Source organism: Saccostrea cucullata, unplaced genomic scaffold (genome assembly GCF_032062105.1).
Source record: "Saccostrea cucullata isolate Sc308-1 unplaced genomic scaffold, CSIRO_AGI_Scuc_v1 ctg3590, whole genome shotgun sequence".
NCBI classification, from domain to species: domain Eukaryota; kingdom Metazoa; phylum Mollusca; class Bivalvia; order Ostreida; family Ostreidae; genus Saccostrea; species Saccostrea cuccullata.
The window spans coordinates 14,465-39,512 of record NW_026926027.1 but is presented as its reverse complement, the minus strand read 5'-3'; the positions used below and the strand labels follow the sequence as shown (position 1 = coordinate 39,512).

At 31.6% G+C, this 25,048-nt stretch overlaps 1 protein-coding gene and 1 long non-coding RNA gene across 2 annotated transcripts; one reads left to right on the top strand and one right to left on the bottom strand.

The window, feature by feature from the left end:
* Window positions 1-24,715, top strand: LOC134270414 (multiple epidermal growth factor-like domains protein 10). Its single transcript, XM_062752640.1, has 24 exons — window positions 1-56; window positions 740-967; window positions 1,105-1,350; window positions 1,515-1,655; window positions 1,842-2,072; window positions 2,803-3,054; window positions 3,172-3,309; window positions 3,917-4,054; window positions 4,284-4,421; window positions 4,892-5,029; window positions 5,271-5,408; window positions 6,655-6,792; window positions 7,775-7,912; window positions 8,448-8,585; window positions 9,991-10,128; window positions 10,456-10,593; window positions 10,723-10,860; window positions 11,219-11,356; window positions 19,271-19,408; window positions 19,596-19,702; window positions 19,915-20,035; window positions 20,315-20,386; window positions 23,804-23,825; window positions 23,929-24,715. The coding sequence occupies exons 1-24, from the start codon at window positions 2-4 to the stop codon at window positions 23,993-23,995; spliced, it is 3,336 nt and encodes a 1,111-aa protein (XP_062608624.1). The 5' UTR covers window position 1; the 3' UTR covers window positions 23,996-24,715.
* Window positions 20,874-22,166, bottom strand: LOC134270417 (uncharacterized). The gene is made up of 2 exons (XR_009992818.1): window positions 21,067-22,166; window positions 20,874-21,025 (listed from the first exon to the last, which is right to left on the bottom strand). It is a non-coding gene; the product is annotated as an uncharacterized LOC134270417 (long non-coding RNA).
* Window positions 24,716-25,048: the final 333 nt, after the last annotated feature.

Here is a 25,048-nt window from a genome sequence, read left to right as displayed (position 1 = left end):
AATGATTCTCATCATTTTCTATGCCATCCTGTATGCAACGTGTACTTGTGCATATCGTAAGAAAAGGATATTTTATGTTAATTTACTTTTGCTTATAAATGAAACAGTTCTTACTAGTGATTTTTAATTGACCTTATATTCATATAAATGTTTCATTAACACCATAGATACGTACTTGTTTTTTTTTTTCAAAATAATTTATTTCTGGCATAGACGTTTCTGTGCTCAAAGAAAACAGCGAGAAATCAGTGTTGTATCATGTTGTCTTGTAAATTATTTTAAAATAGAATTTGATTATATTTTGAGAAGAAATAAAAGAAAATGTGTTGATATCAGCATAATAGCTACACATATGCCTTTGTATAGTATAAACATAACGAACAATATTCAAGCTCCCAAGTCCATTTAGACAACTCTTAATAGGGCTATCCATATTCTTGTTTAACCAATTATTTTCAATAGCTTATATCCCTTCAAAAAAGTTGCTCTTATAAAGATTAAAGATCATGCTCTTGCATATCGAATGAACTAAATCAACCTAATTTGCAGGTGATAACGATGATTGCTACACATGTAAATTGATGAAATCACCAATATTATCATGAAGCGTCTTTATGTATAATATACAGAGCAACAGCAAAATCAAGTTGCATAAGCTATTTTTTCATTATGTATCTTTGCATAAAAATAACAGCTCTATGAAGTCTTTCTAAATGATAAGATTATTATCTTTTTATAGACAATTTAGCATTATGGAAACCTGCCTGGCAGAAAAACGATTTTTCACAAACTAGGCCATGGGGAGCAGACAGGGCTGTTGATGGGAATTATACTGACCGTGGAGTACTTGGCAATCAGTGTACACAATCAGCACTCTATCAACAAACAGCAGAATGGAGAGTGGATCTAGAGAGTGTGGTCAGCATTAGTTACATCAACATCTTCTATAGGACGGATAATAATCCTGGTATTTATCTTATAAAATGGATGCTTGTATTGATTTCACATCAACAAGATTTTTGAAAATTATAGTAATTAATAATTTAATGAATTAACAGCATTGATCAAGAATATATGATATTGAATTTGTACCTCTGCATGCAGGTTCGTACGCATCTCGATTCGCTGGATTTTACCTTTATGTCTCCAACACGACTTCAAAAGGGGACGGAATACTGTGTTTCCATGAATTACAGACTGTAGACGGTACACCTCTAGAAGATCAGAGGATCAACTGCTCCGTGTATGGACGATATGTTATATACTACAACGAACGTCTTAGCAGCGTGGTCTATCCTCCTTACTATTCTCAGTATGCATTTAGTGAACTTTGTGAAGTGGAGATTTATGGTGAGTTGCTGCAGATACATGTAACTGTCATTGAAGTCCTACTTGAATGATACGGGCGAATTTTCCTCGACAATGTCGTCCTTCCTGATTTAATTGAAAGTATTAGGAATAATAAAGCTTTAAATAAGTAAATTAATTGTTGATAATAATGATTTGATACATAGGCTGTCCAATTCCTGGATATTCTGGAGAATACTGTAATCAGACATGTCCAGTGACGTGTCAGGATCAGCAATGTGACGCCGTCACTGGTGACTGTGTGAAAGGTTGTTTATCAGGATATCAAGGAATGCACTGCAGTTATTGTAAGATATTTAACCCTTTTGTATATTCTTTTTTAAAAAGTTTTTGCAATCAGAAATAGATACACGTTCTTAGTATAGTAAACTGCTTTAAAAGAATTAGTCTGAGTATATAACTTCCGATCTAGATAAAACATACATTAATAGTTAATTCCTCTTAGCTTATACTTTGTATGTTCTGCTTACAAGTTAACTTAGCGTTAAGGAAACCTGCCTGGCAGCGTTATGGTTGGCCAAATAAGCTAGTAATCTGGGGAGCAGATAAGGCAGTGGATGGAGAATATTCCAACCGTGCAGGCCCTGGAGATCAGTGTACAATATCTGGCCCTGGTCAGCAAACAGCGGAATGGAGGGTGGATCTACAGAGAGTCGTCAGCATTAGTCACATTTACATCTTTTATAGGACTGACAATGTTCCAAGTATGAAATTGTTTGTTTTAAATGAATTCACGGGGATGTTTTGTAATGATCAATATCTGACCCCGATATTTTCATCGTGAATTTCTTGATTATACTCGTAACAGGAAAAACAACAAATGGATTGATAATATTTAACACATAATCATTATCTACGGTGTCCCATACTAGATATTATCTCCAGAAAATGACGTAGTATTTTACATTATGTTGATATTTAATCTTAAATCATCAGAAGCAAGTCCCCTAATTTCAATAATTTTTATAATGTATAGAATTATAATATTAATTTAATATATGCATATTGTTCTTGAGCACACTTGTGGTCAGAACATTTTTTGGTACTCAAAATTTAATGTATTTTGCTCTCGTAATACTTAAGGAATGTTTTTAAGTTTTGTGTGAGTTATTGGTGTGTGAATCACACAGGCTTGTCACGTAGGTATTTTTCATGAAGCGCGTTAGAGATGATGTATATATATTTTAAAAACTATCTATTTCTGTTCGTAAACTATAAATTGGATTTTTAAGTTTTTTCGTAATACATGTACCATAAGCCTGTACATAGAATAGTCATTAGAAAAATGAAAGATAATTTTAGGGATAGCTTTGTTATCAGTTAAAAGAAATATTAATTTCGCCCGCGTATGCGCGTGATTTCATAAATTGAAATTAAAAAGGAAAAAAATATCAGAAATAAATTGCATTGATAAAAACAAATCTATTTATTTAGACCCTGGTGCATTCTATGACAGATTTGCTGGATTTTACGTTTACATATCGAACGATACAAATAAAGACAGTGGGCGTCTATGTTTTCACGAAATGCAACTAGTAAACGGAACACCAACAGAGAACCAGACAATCAACTGTCCTTATGACGGGCGATACGTCATATACTACAACGAGCGGAAGCCGGGTGTGACGTATCCAAGTTACTACTCTCAATATGCATACAGTGAATTGTGTGAATTGGAGGTTTACGGTGAGTTTTAAAATATACAACAATTTTTATTTCATATGCTATCGTCTTTTTAAAAGTACTTATATTATTTACACATTTTTCTATAAAGACAATTCATATTTTTCTTATACCTAACAGGGTGCCCTGAATCTAAGTACTACGGCCAGTATTGTGACCAATTATGTCCAGAAAAATGTCTCGAGCAAAGGTGTAATATCTCTACAGGATACTGTATCGAGTGTAATCCGGGTTATAAAGGACATCGATGTAGTGAGAGTAAGTAAATTTTAAAACAGTAATTTATCATATGAAAAGAAATGCGCAAAATTGGAAGTTAATGAATGAGTGAATCGTTTTAAATGGATCTTCACTTCATTCTCATGTCATTTTTCCGCTAAGATTCATTTTGTATATTCAAAGATACTATGTCAAATAATTTTGGATAAAAACTTCTGGTTCAACATCTGTTTAATTATTCGCAAATCCTTAAACCTGTGCCTAAATATTGAAAGGTAGGAGCTTTGACATTGTTTTCATGTCGGTTTCCTTTGGAATGTCTTTTCTGTTGATACAAACTATTGTGACCAATGCACTCTTACTAAAAATTTAACCGGTTTTTCAAAAATACGTGTATTCCTTTAAATTGTATCATAATTCTCCTTTCCTTTCCTTAGGATTTTTCTTCTTTTGAAAAATTACATCATGGCCATAGTCTTTAATACATGTGCATTTTCTTTAAAAAAGTTATTACTGATTTTGCAGTATCATATGAAAAAAATAATTCTAAAGTATGTTTAGTTTTTGTGGGTTGTTGAATGATGGTACATGTATGAACAGTGGGTTTCATTAAACATAACGTTACATACATGTTTTTACATTAAAGAATGTGATGGTAGAATGTACGGACCTGCCTGCAGTCAGAGCTGTGGTCATTGTCTTCATAACACACAATGTCATCACATCAACGGTATCTGTTTAGGAGGTTGCTCCGCGGGATACGAAGGACCTTTATGTAAAAAACGTATGAGTTATAAGGGAAAAAACTTTCATATGCATCCTATTATGAATGCTGAAGTTGAAAACATATTGGTACATGTGGATTAAACATGTTCATATTTCTAATATATTATTAGCTTTCTATAATTATGTAAAACACTAAATTAAAGACTGTGGCACAATTGAAAAGAAAACACCTAGTAATAAGGAGTACAGTAATTGATTATGATTTGAAGAAAATATTTATTTCTTAGAATGTGACGGTGGAAGGTTTGGCCTGAAATGTAATAACACCTGTGGACATTGTCTTAATGGTGCTTATTGTAACCGCATTAACGGATCATGTACAGATGGGTGTTCTCCTGGATATAGGACACCCCTCTGTATTAATAGTAAGTTACAATAAATAACCAACATCACCTCGTGTCTAGAACTTTAAGATTACTTCAAAACCTACCAGAAATATATTTTGTTTGCACAAAAGTAATTAAAAATTAAAGCAATGTTTTATTATTTGTTCGTTATATTAATGACCTAAACATTTTGTCTACTTCTTGTGAAAACAAGTTTGAGTATAATTATCTTAAAGGAGAATGAAAGTATATCATTACTTCAATTAAGAATGCGAGGGATGAAGTTACTTATTATCTTAATGTGATATGTGCGATCAGAAAAATAATTAACAACATATCAACAATTCTTGTTAAGACCGTTTCTCTGCGGGACACGAAGGAAGCATTAAAAAAAATGACGAATTTTGAAGCAAATTTTTGAAATATATATCAAAGAATCAGTTTTTTAAAAAAAAGTCGCTTATGGATTAATGGAAGTACAATTAATTTTTTTTAACACTTTCTGGAAGAATGTGATGGCGGAAAGTTTGGCTTAAAATGCAATAATACCTGTGGACATTGTCTTAATGGCATGCCCTGTCACCACATCAATGGATCATGTTTAGGAGGGTGTTCTCCTGGATACAATGGATCCTTCTGTATCGACAGTAAGTGTACAACTAAACGTCAATAATTTCAAGCTTATTTCAAGCAATATAAAATGATTTTTATCAAAATTGTAACACATTATCAATACATTTTAATATTTAGTCCAAATAATAATTCTTCTCATATAATCTTTTCCTGATTAAAAAAAAACAAAAAAACAAACTATAGGTGTCAATAACTGTAAAACAGTGGTGATAAATATAAGCACATTGGTCAAATGTACGTAAAATTATATTTAAGAATGTGATGGAGGATGGTATGGGGCGTCCTGCAGTGAGGAATGTGGTCAGTGTTTTAATAATACAAAGTGTCACCATGTCAACGGTTCTTGTAGTGGAGGTTGCTCTGCTGGATTTAAGACACCCCTCTGTATAGACAGTAAGTTTTATAATTCATTCAGTGCTTACGATTTAAGGCTTACTTCAACGGATACTTGAAGCAATTACTTTCAAGCAAAATTAAAATTCTATCGATATACAATGATTTTTTGGTGAAAATTAAAAAAAATACATGTATCTTTTTCTTTTGAGAAAAATATAAAAGCAATTAAAATCTTTAAAACGGCCCTTTAGGAGATACAAATTCCCGGAAATGTATCAAAACTGCATAACTTGGTCAAAATTGGTCACATTAATACCAAGGTAAAGGTCAATAGGTCAAATTTGGTGGTGTCTTAAGAAGGATCTTGTCATAAGGAATACATGTACACGTGTGAAATATGACAGCCATATTCCCACCCAAGATTAAAAGATAAAATGTTATAGTACCCAAAGACAGATCTTTTCACAAAGAATACACATTTGAAATACTTTACTTTGAAATACACAGTTTTACCATGTCATAGGTGCATGTTCAGATAGGTGTTCTTTTGGTTTCAAGCTTAAAAGGGTTTTCTTTGTGACCAAGATATCACATTTTCTATTTTGAAGTTATTATTTTGGAAATATGTTTTTTTTGGACCAAAACAAACCAAGAAGGATATGGAAATAACGAACAGTATTCAATCTCAACGTCCATGAAACAATTTACAAAATAAAAGCAGAGCAAACACGGACCTCCGAGACATCAGAGATGGGATCAGGTGCCATGGAGGAGTGAGCATTCCCTGCCGCCGGTCAAACCCGCCGTGTACTCGTTGTCATGATCTGGAAATAACGGAAAAAAGTCGTCAATTCAGTGTATAAATAATGGACTTACAATTGGTATGAAAAACGTCAGTCAGCATTTGACTCAATGACAAATTGTATTTGCCGACAAGGTCATTGTATCGACCATAGAATATACGAAATGATGACTTTAAACGAGACTTGATATTCTTGTTTCATCAACTTGCTTATCAATAATTTAACTCGTTAAGTCAATTACGTATATTTCATCTAGGACATCTTGGGTTTTTTAGTAAGTACACTGTACATGTAAATTACGAATTTAACGTATTTTTCATAAAATATAATATCAGGGTGCCAGGAATGGTAATGAATCTTATTAGAATTTAAAAAAAAGAATGGAATGAAATTTTACTTCAAAATATTACTTTATGGTTATGGTTCTACGTCAACCAGGAAACAGTTGTAACATAACCAATATATTAAAGAACAATGCTCTTACAATGTCTTTTCTACAGAATGTGACGGCAGGATGTATGGAGCTAACTGCTCTCAGATCTGTGGTCACTGCTTAAATTATCATCAGTGTCATCATATCAACGGTACTTGTTTACAGGGATGTTCTCCTGGATACGAGGGTCCCAGCTGCAAAACCAGTAAATTATTACCATCTTAGTTTATAAGGGTTTTGACAAATTTATGTGAACATGTATAAGAACTTGTATATATATTCCACACTGAAAATAATATATATTTGATATGTATTCAAATTTAGCAAAACGTTTGCACAATAAAGATGCTCAATTGCCCGTACTCGAGAAATGTAAACATGACACGTTTTTCTCATGATCATGACTCGTTTAACTTTGCCCCGTGCAATATTGAGCTCAGCTTCATCAATCGATATTTTTACAGTTAATCAATACAATGACGACCTTGAACTTCGACGTAAATTTTCAAATATTGAATGATAGGATTTTTTGCAAATTAATTTTTTTATGCTTTAACTTGTCTTAAAAAAGTCGTAAATTTCCGTCTCCAGATGTGGTGTTACAAAAGAATCTTGCTTTTTCGAATTTTTAACCCTATTCATACTCTAAAATATTTTAAAAGACACATTTCCGCTGGTATATTTTTTATCTATGGTGAAAAATTTCAATTATCGACCGAGTAATGGACCCAGAAACACGGAGAATAAAAACTCCGCTCAGACATTGTGGGGTATGGTATTTGTCACTCAATATCTCAGAAATAAGTGTAGAAACCTATTGATATGTCTGCTTTATAGAATGTAGGACATACTAAATAAGATATATACAAAATATGAAAAAAAATTAAATGACAGGTATTTTTTCAGCTAAAGGTCCTTCATCCCCTTAAGCAAAATTAAATTAATTAATCTATAAGATACAGAGTTTTACCTGCCACATTAATATATATATTTTTTAAAATCACTGAATAATGTCTCGTTCATAACACAGGGCTTTAGCCTATCAATATATTATTATTCCTATGTAATGGGATTTGTAAAAAGGATACCTTTCACCATTAAAAAATGTTTGTTTTAAATTTATCAAGAAGACAAAAAAGACAACCTAAAAATTAGTTTTCTTAATAAAAATCTTTGAAAATATCTAGAATGTGATGGTGGGATGTATGGTATAAACTGCAATGAAGCCTGTGGTCACTGCATAAACAATGAACAATGTCATTATATCAACGGTACTTGTTTACACGGGTGTTCTCCTGGATACAATGGACCGGGCTGTAAAATAAGTAATTTATTATCATCTTTGTTTATTAATGACATACGCAAGGTACCTTACCTACTGATAATTTTTTTCAAAATATTCTTACTTAAAGACCATAATGCCATTAGATGATCATAGATAAAAAAAAAAATAGCATGCATTACAAGGGGTTTTTGGAAGATATCAAATTATAAAATTTTTTGCATTATTCAAAGAAAAGAATACAAAAATTACGAAACAAATTCCTAATTTTTCCTATCAAAATTTGTTTTAGAAGAGGTGTACAAATCCAGATAGAGTAATTATAGACATAAAAAGTACTGGACACAGGTCCTTCATTTAGTGTAACTCTTCAACTCCAGGAGTTCAAACTTCGTTGCATATGACCTTAAAGAAAAAAACATATAAGAATGGAGATAAATTTGCACCTGTACAATATGTAAGAAAGTGAAATACTTAATGAAAGAATGAAAGTATCACCACCTTTATAAACAGTTAATTTATCTTTTATAGTATATATTCTAATCAAGCATTAAGAAAAAGAGGAATGATTTTGATAGAGTGTGATGGAGATATGTATGGATACAACTGCAGCCAAAAGTGTGGAAATTGTATGAACGATACACAGTGTAATCACGTCAACGGTACGTGTCCAGAAGGGTGTGCTGTAGGATTCAAAGGATTGCTATGTGAACAAGGTAATTGTCAACAATCTCCTATGCCGAGTTGTCGTTCGTTTCTCTCTCTCAAACACCACGGCAATGGGCTCACGTCAAGATTTCTGACATAATGTATAAACTGGGGATATTTGCAGGATTATTTCAAATTAAATTAATAGTTCTGGGTATCTTTAGTAAATATCTATATACAAACTCAGATAGAAACATAGATATTGAATTTTTATGAATTAAAACGGGTCCCCCTGACTGAATTTGTAGAATTATTAAATGTATACATGTAAACTGTAGCAAATAAAATACGCCAATATGAAAATGAATATTTGATTGCTTATTCTTTATTATGTGTATAGAAGATTCTATTTATATATAATATTTATCACAACGTAATGATGATTTTATGAGTTTGTACAAACCAGACCCCATAACATTTTCATTTCACATGCTGAATACTATCATTAAAAAATGTTTTTCGGAAAAAAAGAAAATAGATCGTACGAGATTCGAACCAGGGACCGCTCACACATGAAGCGAGAGACATACCACTACACCACGGAACCAATTCAAAAATTATATGCAAAGATGAAGGCACATACATGTATATTTATATTCAGATTAATTTTCTTTATGAAAACCATTAGAAATTCACGACGTTCAAATCTCCATAACACACGCGAAACCAAGTCACGGCGCGTTATAGAATACACAGTAGGAACTATATGCATTTTCAATACTTTAGAAAATCAACATGTACATTATTTTGACTGAATTTAATTCAAAAACTATAACCCTGTAAAATTAACGCAAAAATAAAACAAATGTGCGTTAGTACTTCATTTGTCAATTTTTTTCCTCGCAATATTCGTTTGCGTTATTTAACTTTGCAACGTCACAAACGTCAAAACGGCTGTTACGTCTATAAAACCATAGGGTGATTGAATTGTACTCCCTTCGAGCAAATATAAAAAAGATATTCAAGGTTGTTTGAATTTGTGATTACATTCGAAACCTTTCAGGGGGACTAAATTAAAAGGAAACAAATATTTTAATGTACACAAGGCACTGAAATAGGAAGTTTTTTTTTTTTTAAATCTTATTATCCAATATTCGAAGACTTGTTTTGTACTTGTATTGATTTTTTTTTTCAAATATAAACTTTAATTTTTTTATTCTTGACAATCATGGGCATCCTCTTAAATGTTTTATATACCACGGCAAGGTATTATCAGTGTAATATGTATTAATATCATTCCCGTGAATGCAGACCCACCAGAGAGGATCATTTCCTCATCTTTGTTCATTCATATCTTTGGGTAGATGTTTAGTATATACAATAATACAGAAAAGTAGGAAGGGACGAAAAAAATGACCAAAAAATATAGAAAAAAAAACTACCTATTCATCCATTTTCAAAATTTATTTTCAGAATGTGAGAGCAGGATGTATGGTGTTAACTGTACTCAGTCCTGTGGTCACTGCATAAACAATGAACAATGTCATCATATCAATGGTACTTGTTTACATGGGTGTTCTTCTGGATACAAGGGACCGGGCTGTAAAACTAGTAATTTATTATCAATCTATACTGAATTAATTTTTACAAGGAATATCAATATTTCATCACTAATATATAACATAATATCATTCCTTATATATTTATTAAGTTTTGCAAAAGTATAGAAGAAAACTCTTTGATAAAAGAATAGAGACATTAACATATAAACGAAAACAGAGAAAATCATATGGCATCTGATCATTCCTCTAATGTTTTTTAGGTCTGTGTTTGCTTTGCTCCTATTTTGTTCTGTTTTATGAACTTTTGTTTTTGAATACTATACGTTATCTCTGTATGTTTCATGATAATGGTTAATAAAAAAAATAAAATATATAGAATGTGATGGTGGAATGTATGGAATTAACTGCAATCAAGTCTGTGGTCACTGCCTAAATTATGAACAATGCCATCATATCAACGGTACTTGTTCAAAAGGATGTTCTAAAGGATACAAAGGATATCTCTGCAACTCTGGTATAGTATCAACATTCCTGTTCTTCCCAAAACCTTGTAAATATATTATTGGGATTTATTGTTATTAATTGTTTTCTAATTGATACAAAATGAAACAGATTGTGGGGAAAATTTCTTTATTTGAAATAGTGTGTGACGGTGGTATGTATGGAAACCTCTGCAACCAAAGCTGTGGACATTGTATAAAAGATATCCAGTGTAACCACGTTAATGGTTTATGTTATGAAGGGTGTTCTATAGGATTCAAGGGGTTGCTCTGCGACAAAGGTATATTATATTGTGTTTTCAATTTTAATGTTCAATTATACAGTGCCATTGAGAATTTAAAAAAATTATGAACATTAGTTTTTGAATGAGCCTTATCGATATGCAAATCTTCTCAGAAAATGATATTCTTATTGATTAAAAGGGTATATTTCTTATCATTGACATTATAATTGAGATAACTGTAAAGTATAAGGTGAAAAAAAGGTATATTCTTTCATTTTACCTAATTATGGGGTAATTTAGATACTCTTGCACGCAGGATTTGAGTGATTGATCTGACATGTACCGGTTTAAGTTAAAACCAAATGTCTTGCATATGTTTAATAATTCTTTCAAAACTTTTTTTTATTAACAACAGCATGTGACGGTGGAATGTATGGAATTAATTGCAATCAAATATGTGGTCACTGTATGGATGATGAACAGTGCCATCATGTTAAAGGTACTTGTCCTCAAGGATGTTCCAAAGGATACAAGGGGTTCCTCTGCAAAGCTGGTACGTTATTTTTGTAGGTGTTATAGAGGGTGGTGGTTTTAGAATCCGTGTGTAGAATGGGTTTTTGACATCCAGATCTAAACTATAACATACATATTTAACAAAGAGCACAGAAACGTATTCAATTTTGTTTGCATCTTCTAAATTCTATTTTTCTTTTCTGCATTTGTTCATAATCTCTCATGTTACATGTAGGTATGCAAACATTGATATGTCATGTTCAACTGGGGTTTCATTGTGTGAAACTACAATAGAGAAGATTTTCATTTTTATACCAAAGGACATATATACAGGATATCTATATTGTGTGATTTGATATTGGCTTTATCCAACGAGTTGAAATGGTGTACAGTGCTGCTATCCCACAAGTTGACATGGGATGGGATCGGATAGGATTCAGGATTGAATATTCACGATAGGAACATAATCCAATTAATCCAATCCTATCCTTTCCTATCCTATCCTGTATCCTACAGCCAATCAGATTCGAGCAAAGGTTCATTCATATTTCAGAATAAATTACAAAAACGAAATACAATATAAAATATTTACAAAAGAAATATTTATAAAATTTCAATAGAAATTAAACATTCTCTTTACTAAAAACAGATTTACATTATAAACTTCGAGTAATACGGCGTACGATCTAACCGTGAACAAGCACCGGAAGAATATTTGAGAATGTAAACAACGAAGAGTCCAGGCATCAAAAGACCGTATTTCTTCAGCTTGTTTGGATGATTTAACCGATTCTTACTTGTGTAAAAGTGTAATAACGTGTTTTCCTGTTAAATTTGCTCTGTTTGATTGGATAATTCCACAGGAACCGTCGACCGCGGACTTGAATAGATGATGTGCGAGAACATGTAAGTAAACTACAAACTTGTACGCTGTACATGTGTGTATTTTTACACTTATTTCGCCCTTTAAACAATGTTCTAATGACTTAAATTATAAACATTTTATTCTATTTTATGTAAACTAAAAAAGGGTGCGGAAAAAATAGAGAGAAGTAGTGTAGATAGAGGTAGCTAGATAGAAGGGGGGATAAATATTTTTATCCCATGTTTAACCCTTTATCCCGTGGATATAGCTCATGTGATATCGTTTTCGTATCACACAGTTGTGACGTCACAATGTGTTTTGCGTTAGAGTGATGAAGCAAAATGAAGTGGAGTCCTATATAAAAACAGTGTTAAACATTATTTGTGGTGTAAAAAACATAGGATAAAAAGAATCTCACATGATTTGTAGTAAGATATGATTTTTATCCAATGAGTTGTGTGATTTTTATCCCCGAGCCTTGGCGACAAATCATGTGAGATCCTATATACAAATAGTGAAATACTCTGTCACATGATTCGATCAGCTATCAATGAGCTCTTAGACTAAAACAATCATATTTATTATGCCTTAATCAGTTTGTTACTATTATCATTTCCCTAGTAAGGTAAGAAAATAGTTTCTTTCATTATAGTGCATTTATGATAAATGAATGTAGAATCATCATGACCATTTCTAATGCTACTGTTTAAATGTTAAATAAACTCATTCAGCAGTCAGCAATGCACTTACATTGTACATTTGTAATGATGTATTGTGAGTTATGAAACACAAGTTAATCTTTTAATATTCATTATTACAGCATGTACAGAGAATGGATTTGCCTGCACTCATGCGTCATCACAGTGTAAAGGATTTCAATCTAAAAAGTATGTATGGTTTGATTTTTTATCATGTATTTACCCTAACAAAAAAATACTATAGTTAACTATAGTTAACTATAGTTTACTATAGTTTACTATAGTAAATCAAAGTTCCAAAGTTTTCACCATAGTAAATCAAAGTTCCAAAGTTTTTACTATAGTAAATCAAAGTTCCAAAGTTTTCACCATAGTAAATCAAAGTTCCAAAGTTTTCGCTATAGTAAATCATAGTTCCAAAGTTTTCACCATAGTAAATCAAAGTTCCAAAGTTTTCGCTATAGTAAATCAAAGTTCCAAAGTTTTCACCATAGTAAATCAAAGTTTCAAAGTTTTTACCATAGTAAATCAAAGTTCCAAAGTTTTCACCATAGTAAATCAAAATTCCAAAGTTTTCACCATAGTAAATCAAAGTTCCAAAGTTTTCGCCACAGTAAATCAAAGTTCCAAAGTTTTCGCCATAGTAAATCAAAGTTCTAAAGTTTCATGATAGTAAATCAAAGTTCCAAAGTTTATACCGTAGTTTTTCAAAGTTCCAAATTTTTTATTATAGCTAAACAAAGTTTATTATAGCTAAACAAAGTTTTTACTATAGTAAATTAAAGTTCCAATGTTTTTTTGTAATTATTTTAACAACTTAAATATTTTTATTATTAATATTTATTTATAATTAAAATTAAATATACAGGTGACTCTCGATCTCTTGAAGTTCAAGGGACCGCAAGAAAAGTTCGAGAGATCGGGGGGTTCGAGAGATAGAAAGTAAATAAAATCCGGAATTTTCAGTTCCGATCATCGATGTTCTACTATTATAAATACCGGAAGTATATGTAAATAAAGTCTTTTCACGTTTTTCAATCGTATTTTCTAGGTAATTTACTTGATATTAACAGCAATGATCATATTTCGACTAAATAAAACGAATTCCTAAAGTTTCAACATTTAATTGGTCTTTTTTTCATGATTACATGAAACCCGAATAGCAATTGTCGGTTTGGCTATTCCGCGGCTTGATCAGGTCCTTCACCAGTGTTCACCAGATGTTTTTAAATCGGCATTCAGTCTTTGAGAAAGGAATTTCTTGTGCAGTATTTGCAATACTGCGATTATGTAGACTCCAATAAAAGATCATACTCTTTGGAAACTTAATAAAACGAACGTCTATAAATTATTTTCTAAAAAGTATCGTCTCGGTTTCAAGTCAAAATAAGTTTGAATTCGTTTATTATTTACCAATATAATAACCAATTAATTATATCAACACACGGACGACCCACAGGTGTAGTCTCATCTATGTAAACACCCACTTAACACCTTCATGCCAGCCCCAGGCGTTTACTGTTTTCCAGGTAAGTCCAGGATGCATCAATTTTACGCTTGATTGGCGTGTATACGCGCGCAATCAAAACTTCGAGAGATAGAGAGTAAAATTCAATGAAATATGTGTAACGGGACCCATGTTTTGGTTCGAGAGATAGAGAACTTCGAGAGACAGAAGTTCGAGAGATCAGGAGTAAATTTGCTTAGTTATATAGAGGAAAAAACGGGACCGGAGGTTCACTTCGAGAGATCGAGAACTTCGAGAGATCGGAGTTCGAGCCATCGAGAGTCACCTGTATTTGAATAAATACTGCTTATTTATCGGTGAAAGAGACTATTTTTACATTAAAACAATTTCTTGTACTTTGTTCTACTCGAGGGACGATTTGGGTTTTTGAAAATAAAATCTGAAGCTTAAATGAATCTTAAACTTGAAACTTATATAATGTTCAGAATGGGAAGCAAAACCATAATCTTAAGGGTTTATAGTGCTTAATCAAAGTTTCAAAGTTTTCTCTATAGTAAATCCAAGTTCCAAAGTTTTCACCATAGTAAATCAAAGTTCCAAAGTTTTTACTATAGTAAATCAAAGTTCCAAAGTTTTCACCATAGTAAATCAAAGTTCCAAAGTTTTCACCATAGTAAATCAAAGTTCCAAAGTTTTTACTATAGTAAATCAAAGTTCCAAAGTTTTCACCATAGTAAATCAAAGTTCCAAAGTTTTCACCATAGTAAATCAAAGTTCCAAAGTTTTCACCATAGTAAATCAAAGTTCCAAAGTTTTCACCATAGTAAATCAAAGTTCCAAAGTTTTCACCATAGTAAATCAAAGTTCCAAAGTTTTCACTTTGGAACTATAGTTAACTATAGTAAACTATAGTTAACTATAGTTTACTATAGTATTTTTTTGTTAGGGTATGCACGGTCATTAAAATGCATAAACATCATTATCTGAGTTGATATGACGTGTCAGCAGATTCTTGGAACAAGTGATTTTCTTCTTTTAAAAATCTTGAGAGGAAATTAAACTGAAAACAATGTTGAATTATTCTAGTCATGTTGTTGTTATATAAATAATATATTTTCTTTTTAATATTCAAATTTCAAAACAAAAAAAGGAAAACAAAGAAAAAACATTAATTAAAAGATAAATACAAGCAGAAAATAGAGAAAAATCTCCCAAACCAATGTATTCATATACATGTACTTGTTAGCAAGTCGACAAGATAAAATGAATTATAATGCACATGTACTTGGAAGTAAATTATGTTAAATAAGATTTTTTAAAAAAAATTGATATATGACTGAGGTTGCAGTATAAGATTTTATTTTTCATGATTTCTTAATGCACTACTTTTGGGAGAGAAAAAAGAAGGTGAAATTAAAGCTAATTTTACATGAAAAGTGAAAGGTAATAACAATCAAAAACAGTTTAAATGTGTAATATGACAAAATTTACAATCTATTTTCAGGACAAACCTGCTCATTTCAGCTGTACAGATTGCAGTTCATCCCATATGTTGTTAGACTAAATAATGAAAGATGTTCAAACCAGTGTCAAAGAGTCCTAAGTCTGAAATCATGGTGCTTGTATTAAGGAGATCAGTGCTTTTTTCTGTGCATTGTTAACATTTGTGGAACTGTTCGGTTTATGACCATCTCTCTGACAATAACTCTGACATTTGAAATTCAGTTTGAGCGACGGATAAGGAAGCCAAATCATATGTCTGTAAAACATTATACAACTGTTATAAAACATTGATAAACATTGAAAAATTTAAACAAAGTACATGTACATGCATCTGTGATTTTTGCATAGAAATTCATCCTGTACATGGATACTTTTAATGAATTTGTCTCATGGTAATGGAATATTCAATTGTTAAACATTGTTGAGGAATCACCCTGAATAAAACTATTCTGAACTTGATCAAATATGTTTTCTTTATTTAAACACTGAAAAATTTAAAATCAAATGTCAAGGTCAAATACAAGGTTTACTCAAGAAAGTGTTATAAATGCTGTAAATACTGTGAATTCTTTTCCATGTTTTATAAGATCTAAGGAACATGTGTGGATCATATTAATGTCCCTCATTCAGACACTGATGACCATTAAAGATCAAATGCCAAGTTCAAAAACAAACTTGGCTTACTCAAAAATGAGTTATAAATACTATAAATACTGTGAATTCTTAATTTCTTATGCATGTTTTATAAGATCTAAGGAACATGTGTGAGCTCACTACAATATTTATTGCTTTCAATCTGTCTGAGTCTGACAATGAAGATTTAGGAAATATTTTTATATTAAACATAAATTATTAAATTTTCACACATAAAACAAAATTAGAAATTGACATACATTTGTACAGCACTGAACTGACCATAAACTGAGAAGAAAATGAAGATAAATAAGAAATTTGACATTCTGAATATCTTGATTTTTATTCAGCAACTATATATTTTGCATGTTTGAAAAATATTCACATAAGAATAAAAAAAAATAAATTTAAATTTAAAAAAATCATACATTTAGATTTAATATTTGATATAATAAGACAATTTCACATTTAAAATGTTTAATATGTGAAAGTCAAAATATTCTAGATCTAAATTTTGACTTGTCTGTTTGGTTTATGGTCTTAGTAAAATCTTTTTTTAGAATCGCGTACAGAAAAACATGTTATACAGGCACAGTTAGACTACACATGTACATGCATGTTATTTTTATGCTGCTCGGTTTAGGAAAAAATAAAATTTTACATGAAACATATACTTAAAAATTATTAACGTATAGACCTATGGTTGTTTTTTTTTAAATAATTGATTATAACACGCCGGAAGCAAGTCGCGATCCTGTGGCCATGTCTCCCGATCATTGTTACATGTAGTAGGAAAATTAAAACAAAGTCTAATTATATTTTTTTCGTTAATTCTTTCTTCTGGATGCCAAAATTCTTTACATATGTTCGCAAATCAGTACTTGCCCACGTTTTATTACAATCTGTTTGTTTACATCGTAAATTTACATTTCAAATGTGCGGTGTGTCAGGAATTATGGAATGTCGATCTCGATTATTTTTTTCCATTAAAATGTTTAACATTTTAATGAATACCATAACTATAACAGATTTTTTGTGGTCATTCCGTTTTTTTCGTTTTGTCAAATTAATTCCTAAATATTAAAAAACTGAGAGTTGAAGGATAGTATAGGATAGGATTAGACTGAAATCACAGGATATATATAGGATTGTGGATGCAGGATTCACGAAAGGATAGGATAGAATTGTCAACTTATATGATAGCAGCACTGTATATATTTGCGAGGGTTGCCGAGCGAATATACACCATTTCAACGAGTTGGATAAAGCCAATATCAAATCACACAATTATAGATGTTCTATTTTTGTCATACGACTTTCGTTTTAACAAAACTTTGAGACTTCCCTTGCGAAACTACATGAATGACTGCCAATTCAAATTGATGACGTATAACTTGATGACGTAGCACCGTTGATGTTTACATGTGTCGAGAGAAAGTAGATCGAGTTCAAAATTTAGAATTTTTGCTATCTGCGTCTTTGAAAACATCATGTGACAGTTGCTGGAGCTTTACATCAAACGAGCTTCTGACTGAAAGTTGTTAGGACTGTGGGGATCGTGAAAATAAACTCTTTTCACGATGGCAGTACAAAACATACTAGTCAAGGCTAGGGGCCTAACGTTAGTTATCTAGATCCATTGCTGATCCATGGTAAGTTACACCTTCATTACTAGGTAGGCATACGTAGTATAATAAAAGAAAGCATTGTTGAAGATGTCAAAGGACTCTTATAACAACAACTAAACTGGTAGGCTTTACTTTCTCCGAAAACGATTTAAGGGGAGAGGGGGTAACATCTGTCTTCAAGTAGCCATTACGGGTTCCATGATAAGATAAGACACTTCTTTGGCATATACCAGTCTTTTTCTTGCTTTTAACGATATTACTCATTTCATAAGGGCAACAAATTTCACAAATAAAAGTTTCAATAAAATAAAATCTTGAAGCGAGGGATCGTGTCAAAACCGGAAGTGCTATTGATAAAGCATCTACCCGTTGATAAAGCATAAATTTATCCAACGGCCTGTATCACCAACACGTATGAGATAAATAACTTACATTGACTTCAGTGTTCATGCCATGTTTGGAGGAAATCTACCGTCCAGTTATTTTTCAGGGGCCGTCAAAATGCAGCTACATTTACTGTTGGATTGTTTAGGGAAGTGCCAAATATTCGCACTTTATAGCAAATTATACAAATACTACAATAGTTTTTGCTCAAACTATAATATATGATGAATAATACTAAATTGTACATTATATGCAAGATAAATAAAATTCTACAGTCTTGTTTCCAGAAGAGCATCTCAAAATGCGTTTATCTTTCATAACATTCTTAATACCTCTGATTGAAGAACGTCATGTTATCGTGACGTGAAAAACAGATCATTACGACGTCATTCTTCCTATCAGATGGAAAATCGTTTCAAAATTGCATTTTATAAAATAACAATTAAATTTTTCAATCAGTAATTTCTTAATTTTTGTTAATATTTTGAATCAAATGAAAAAAAATATGGCTTTAAAAAAGTAAATACGCTTCGTTTGAGAATGATGCGCAAAATATTGCGCAATGGAAACCTCAGTCGACTCCCGTATATATTTTGCATTTGCAAAGGGTAGTACAATGTAGCAATACACGCTAAAAATGCTTAAAAGAATTGTTAAGGTATTGGTTTTTTAGCATTGTGTTTGTACTATAAAAAGTTTTTGGGAGAAAGAAAATCAAAAATATAACTAGTACAAAAACAAAACAGGATGTCAGCGATAAGTATCATTTTTATAGAGTGTGAAGGTAGAGAGTATGGTTATAACTGCAATCAAAGCTGTGGACATTGTATGAACAGTACCACGTGTAACCATGTCAATGGTACATGTCCAGGAGGGTGTGCTTTAGGATACGAAGGACATCTTTGTACGAATGGTATATAATAAACATACGTATTATTTTGAAATGATTGCTTATCTTTTTTTATTATTTCATCTTTTTTATGCCTTGAATATATCTTTCTATGTGTTCATTATCATGAAACACTTCAATATCTAGTTTTTTATGATCAGTTTTTTACACGGATTGACATTGTCCTTCAAACTGTTTATTAACTTTGTAGTTTGTAGACGATCGTACTGGGGAGTCAATTGTAAAGAGACCTGTAGTTCAGAGTGTGTCAGCCAGACTTGTCATCACGAGTCAGGACATTGTCTAGCATATGCACAGGTAATGTAATTAATGAAACATACGAAGATAATAGTAACTTAAAAAGAATTTTTGAATAAAGGTGATGAAATAATTATAGCTTGCAATCTATTTTATTTTCATTTTTCTTAAGTTGAAATCAGTTTCTTTTTATGATAAACTATAAAGTATATACATAACTATGTCACAAATTTTCCACATATGAATTGTAATCATTTGCACGATTTTGACAGGCACAGTCTTGTAACACATGTAAAAAAGACTACACAGTGACTATTACAAGTGTGGTTGTCTCCTTATTAATTGTGCTGATGGGAAGCCTTCTTAATTTTCTTATCTGGAGGAAAATGCAGCGTACGTAAATGTTTCAATTCTATATATGCCTTTTATGTGTTTTTTAACATTCCCGAAAAAGGCTCATTTAAATTTATCATTTCAAAGAAAAAATAATTAAAAAAAAAAATTAGATTTTATTTCTGTTATTTCTAAAGTAAAAAGTAAAACTCTGTAACACATATATGTTAAAGATACATAAATCCATGGGCTCGGTGTTTTAAAAGTTAAAAATGTGTACATGATACGATATCCATTTAAAAAATAACCTTCTGTAATGTATACAAACCTTTTTTACAGCGAAAGGGACGGTTATGGATACTGCAAATGAGAAAGAGTATTACAATGAATTCCCAGCTGTTGATATAGGAGGTAATATCAGATATTTAAGGAAACACTGTCTAGCTAGTATAGTATTCCAAAAGTATTAACGATAGTGGGAAACATGAGATAATTTGCATAACGGGTGAAACGAATTATGCAAAAATTATCCCCTGTTTCCCACTGTCGTTGATGTCCTTGACATTCTATACTAGCAAGACAGTGATTCCTTATATTTCCATTTCCTTGTGAAATAAAATTGTAGATTTAGACGTTAAAAATGTAGACATAAATTTAAATAAACACAAAGGCAGCCCCACGAGATTTACATGCATATAAAACATGTTGTCCACTGTCCTTGATGTCCCTGGCATACTATACTAACTAGAGAGTGATTCCTTATATTTTAATTTCATTGTGAAATAAAATTGTAGATTATGTGCTCTTAAATACTGAAACTGATGAACAATTCGGTTCATGTGAACCTGAAGCACATTTGCAGCTCTGTTCTGCAGCATGTTAAATAATAAAGAGGGTGTGTGTGTGTATAGAGCATTTATTACAAATGCCAAATGAGATTACAGATTTTACAATATCAGAATGCAGCAGAAGGTGGGGCCCAAAAACATCCCACACCTTATACAAAAGAAAACTAGTACATATATTTTCTACAAAATTAACAATAAGTACCTTAAACAAAAGAAACTAGTACATCTATTTTCTACAATAACAAAAGTCATGCAATAACAATAGGCACCTTATATAAAAGAAACTAGTACATGTATTTTCTACAATAACAATAATTATGGAGGATTGAAGGGGTGGTGGTGGGTAAAATTTGTAAACCACATTTTGGAGCCGAAATGTTATTCTGATAAGGATAAGGCTAATAGCCGTTACTAGAGGACGCTTAAGTATAAAACCCGGAAAACCCTTCGGGACCCATGAATTCAAACAAATTGGTAATTAATAAAAATATGCAATTTATTACGTATTTAGATCACATAAATTCCTTTATATACATAAATACACTTATGTGCTCTTAAATACTGAAACTGATGAACAATTCGGTTCATGTGAACCTGAAGCACATTTGCAGCTCTGTTCTGCAGCATGTTAAATAATAAAGAGGGTGTGTGTGTGTATAGAGCATTTATTACAAATGCCAAATGAGATTACAGATTTTACAATATCAGAATGCAGCAGAAGGTGGGGCCCAAAAACATCCCACAAGAGGGACAATGAACGTACAGAGAAGGGTCCCTCGCCCCACCCAAAAATGTGCTTCAATTACTTAATGTATACAGCTTGATAACGATGTAAATACTAAGAAAACTATTCACAACATAGATCAATGGAATTCTAAGGATGGATAATAAAAATATTAACTAAAATAAAATAAATACATAATCGAAAGTCATTAACGTACCAACCAGGAATAGAATTATTGCATATCTTGACAAAAACATGTAAATAATTCAAAGAGATATAAACTATTTATACAATCCTCGATATGATACCCAACAACGAATATATTCAGTGCCGCCTAAGACAGTCACCGAATACTTCGTGTACATGTATGTAAGTTTATAAAGTGAAGACAGATAAATTCATACACAACTCGAAAGTCATTAACGTACGTACCAGGAATAGAATTATTGCATATTTTGACAAAAGCATTTAAATAATTCAAAATGATATGAAATATTAATACAATCCTCGATATGATACTCAACAACGAATAAATATTCAGTGCCGCCTCAGACAGTCACCGAATACTTCATGTACCTGTATGCAAGTGTATATTAGTATAAAGTGAAGGCAGATAAATTCATACACAACTCGAGAAAGTCATGAACGTACGTACCAGGAATAGAATAGTTGCATATCTTGACAAAAGCATTTAAATAATTCAAAATGATATGAAATATTAATACAATTCTCGATATGATACTCAACAACGAATGTATTCAGTGCCGCCTCAGACAGTCACCGAATACTTTGTGTACCTGTATGTAAGTGTAGTATAAAGTGAAGGTAGATAAACTATGCAATGTTAAGCTTTCTCATGCATTATTATGATATTTAAAGCATGAAATTGACGCTTTTATGAGGTTATAGTATTAACAATTAAATTTTTTAAAAAGATGCAGAAAAATAGAGGATACCGCCTCAGACAGAATCCTCTATCTAGGTATTTAATCCATTCAAATAATACAGAATAAGGGATACTTTCTCAACCATTTATCCTTTACAATCGGACTTTCTACCACCCTAAATGAAAACATATATGTATTAATAGGCGGGAAAATAGGAACCTTAATGTTCTCTGGAATGACACCAGTTGCAACCATCCCATATCTCATTTTGTGAGTCTTAAAAACACTAAAAAATGTGGCAGGGTGTTGCTGTAGCAAAAAGGGGTCCTTTGCAGCTAATTTCACCTACTGCAATTGGGTTGGGATTTTATTTCTAGATAGACTTTTATTTTACCTAAATTGTATTGAAAGTTGATTCATTGTAAGACTCCTTTAAACTCCCATGTTGTCGTGCCTGAAAAGGTATATTTCCTCAAAGCAGCAAATATGGGTTTGAGTCTGAATGAACCGCGATTTCCCTTCCTCTCAGCAAAGATAAATTACAAAAAGGAACATAACCCTGTAGCAACATGTCCGTTACAAGAATTGGCTATCTACGGTATTGTCACTATTTTTTTTTTTAATTTCGAATATTAAAAGTAATAGGCTGCACGCATCAACTGACCTAGCAAACTTTTTTGCTCCACTTAACATTTTACTGATTAACAAACGATTCAAGAAATCGGGGGTTTTAAACCACATTTTGGAGCCGAAATGTTATTCTGATAAGGATAAGGCTAATAGCCGTTACTAGAGGACGCTTAAGTATAAAACCCGGAAAACCCTTCGGGACCCATGAATTCAAACAAATTGGTAATTAATAAAAATATGCAATTTATTACGTATTTAGATCACATAAATTCCTTTATATACATAAATACACTTAAGGCTTTAAAAATGTAGACATAGGTTTAAATTAAAAGAGGACACCCATGGCAATTTCAATACTCGTCGCCCACTAACGTCAAGCACAAAGAAAGCCGCATGAGATTTACATACATATTTGACCTCTTAAACGTCAGACACAGAGGCAGATGCGCACGAGATTGGCATGCATATTAAGCCTTCTCAGCTCCTGACCTATCGACCTGCCTAATTTCAGAATAATTAAGAAATCAACTCCTCTAACCTTCAAAGAGTATCACAGAGAACAATATTAGAAATGGAAATATAATTATATAAATGGTCTACCGTTTGAAAATTGTTTTAAAACTATAAATTATATGTAAAGCTGTTGTTAAGAAATAAATTTTCAATCACATTGCATGAAGAAAAAAAAGGTGAAAACTGTATCTAGAAGATAGTAAATTTTAAGTTTAATAATTTTCAGAAAAACAAAGTGGACATGATGTGTATGTATTGTTTTATTCACTACTTTATTTATTTATTTATTCTCTTTACTTAATTTTTTTTCGCACAGATTGACTTCTGAATGTATTTTTTTCAATCTGGCAGGAATACCTCCCCTTATGCAGAACTAAGAGAACTCGACCAGCTAAACACTTATGATGAACTTCATTAATGTGCAAAAGAAGATGACAGAATTTAGATGGACGCTTTGCTATTGTTAACATTTTAATGTAGAACCCACTTTCCATTTAAGCTTTAATTATATAGACTTTTCTTGGTGTAAAATGTCAGTACATGTATATTTTTATGAGAGGACATCTTTCAAATTTTTTCGTGATGGACGTCGAAGGAATTTGATTTTTATGTCTTTTTTTATCCCTCTTCATATATCTTTTCCACAATCAGATTTATGCCGCAGAACATGACGGTGAAATATGCTTATGTACGCTACAAACTATGTAAGAAAGTTTTTGAAAATGGAGGGATGGCACAAATTTTGTCAGTCTCTGCATTGAGTGCAGAACAAAATAAAAGATAAAGGTAAACACAAATAATAATATAACTTTGTTCCAATGATTTATAACGAAGATGTTTAACGTAAAGTTCTGCAGAATGTTGATTTCACTGAATTTTATTTCTTAAGGAAAATACAAATTTCAATTCAATATTAATCACCCCGATTTGCGTACAATTTTAATGTAAATAAGAGTAAGTTACCTGTTTTAACTTCCAGTTGCGTTGTGTTTTGTTGAGGGAAATATTCTTCTTATATGTTCTACATCCGTGCATGATTTTACTTTGATTTTTTTTTTTTTACTTTTTATGAAAGCTACATACTTCTAACAAACAAATATAAATTTGATAAAATAACTTTTGTATTCACAATTTTTCATGAAACAAATCACTCACTTTACTTAAGTTAAATGCCTTTTCTTTTGCTTGTTTTTGTTGCTTAAACCAATTATGGAAAAAAAAAAGCTGAGTGAAGATGAAATTTATTGCCAGGATAAATGTCAAGAAATGAGACAAAAGAGTGTATAAAATACATTTCTTACAATAAATCATATTAAAGTTTGGATATGGTCAATGATGAAAAAATCCATTTAATCTATGTTACATTGAAACCACAAGGCACCCTAAATGCTTATATGTCGCATGTAGTGCCACCAAAGGCAAAGGCATTTGATTTGAATTACATATATTGAATTAAAAGTTGCCAAAAAAG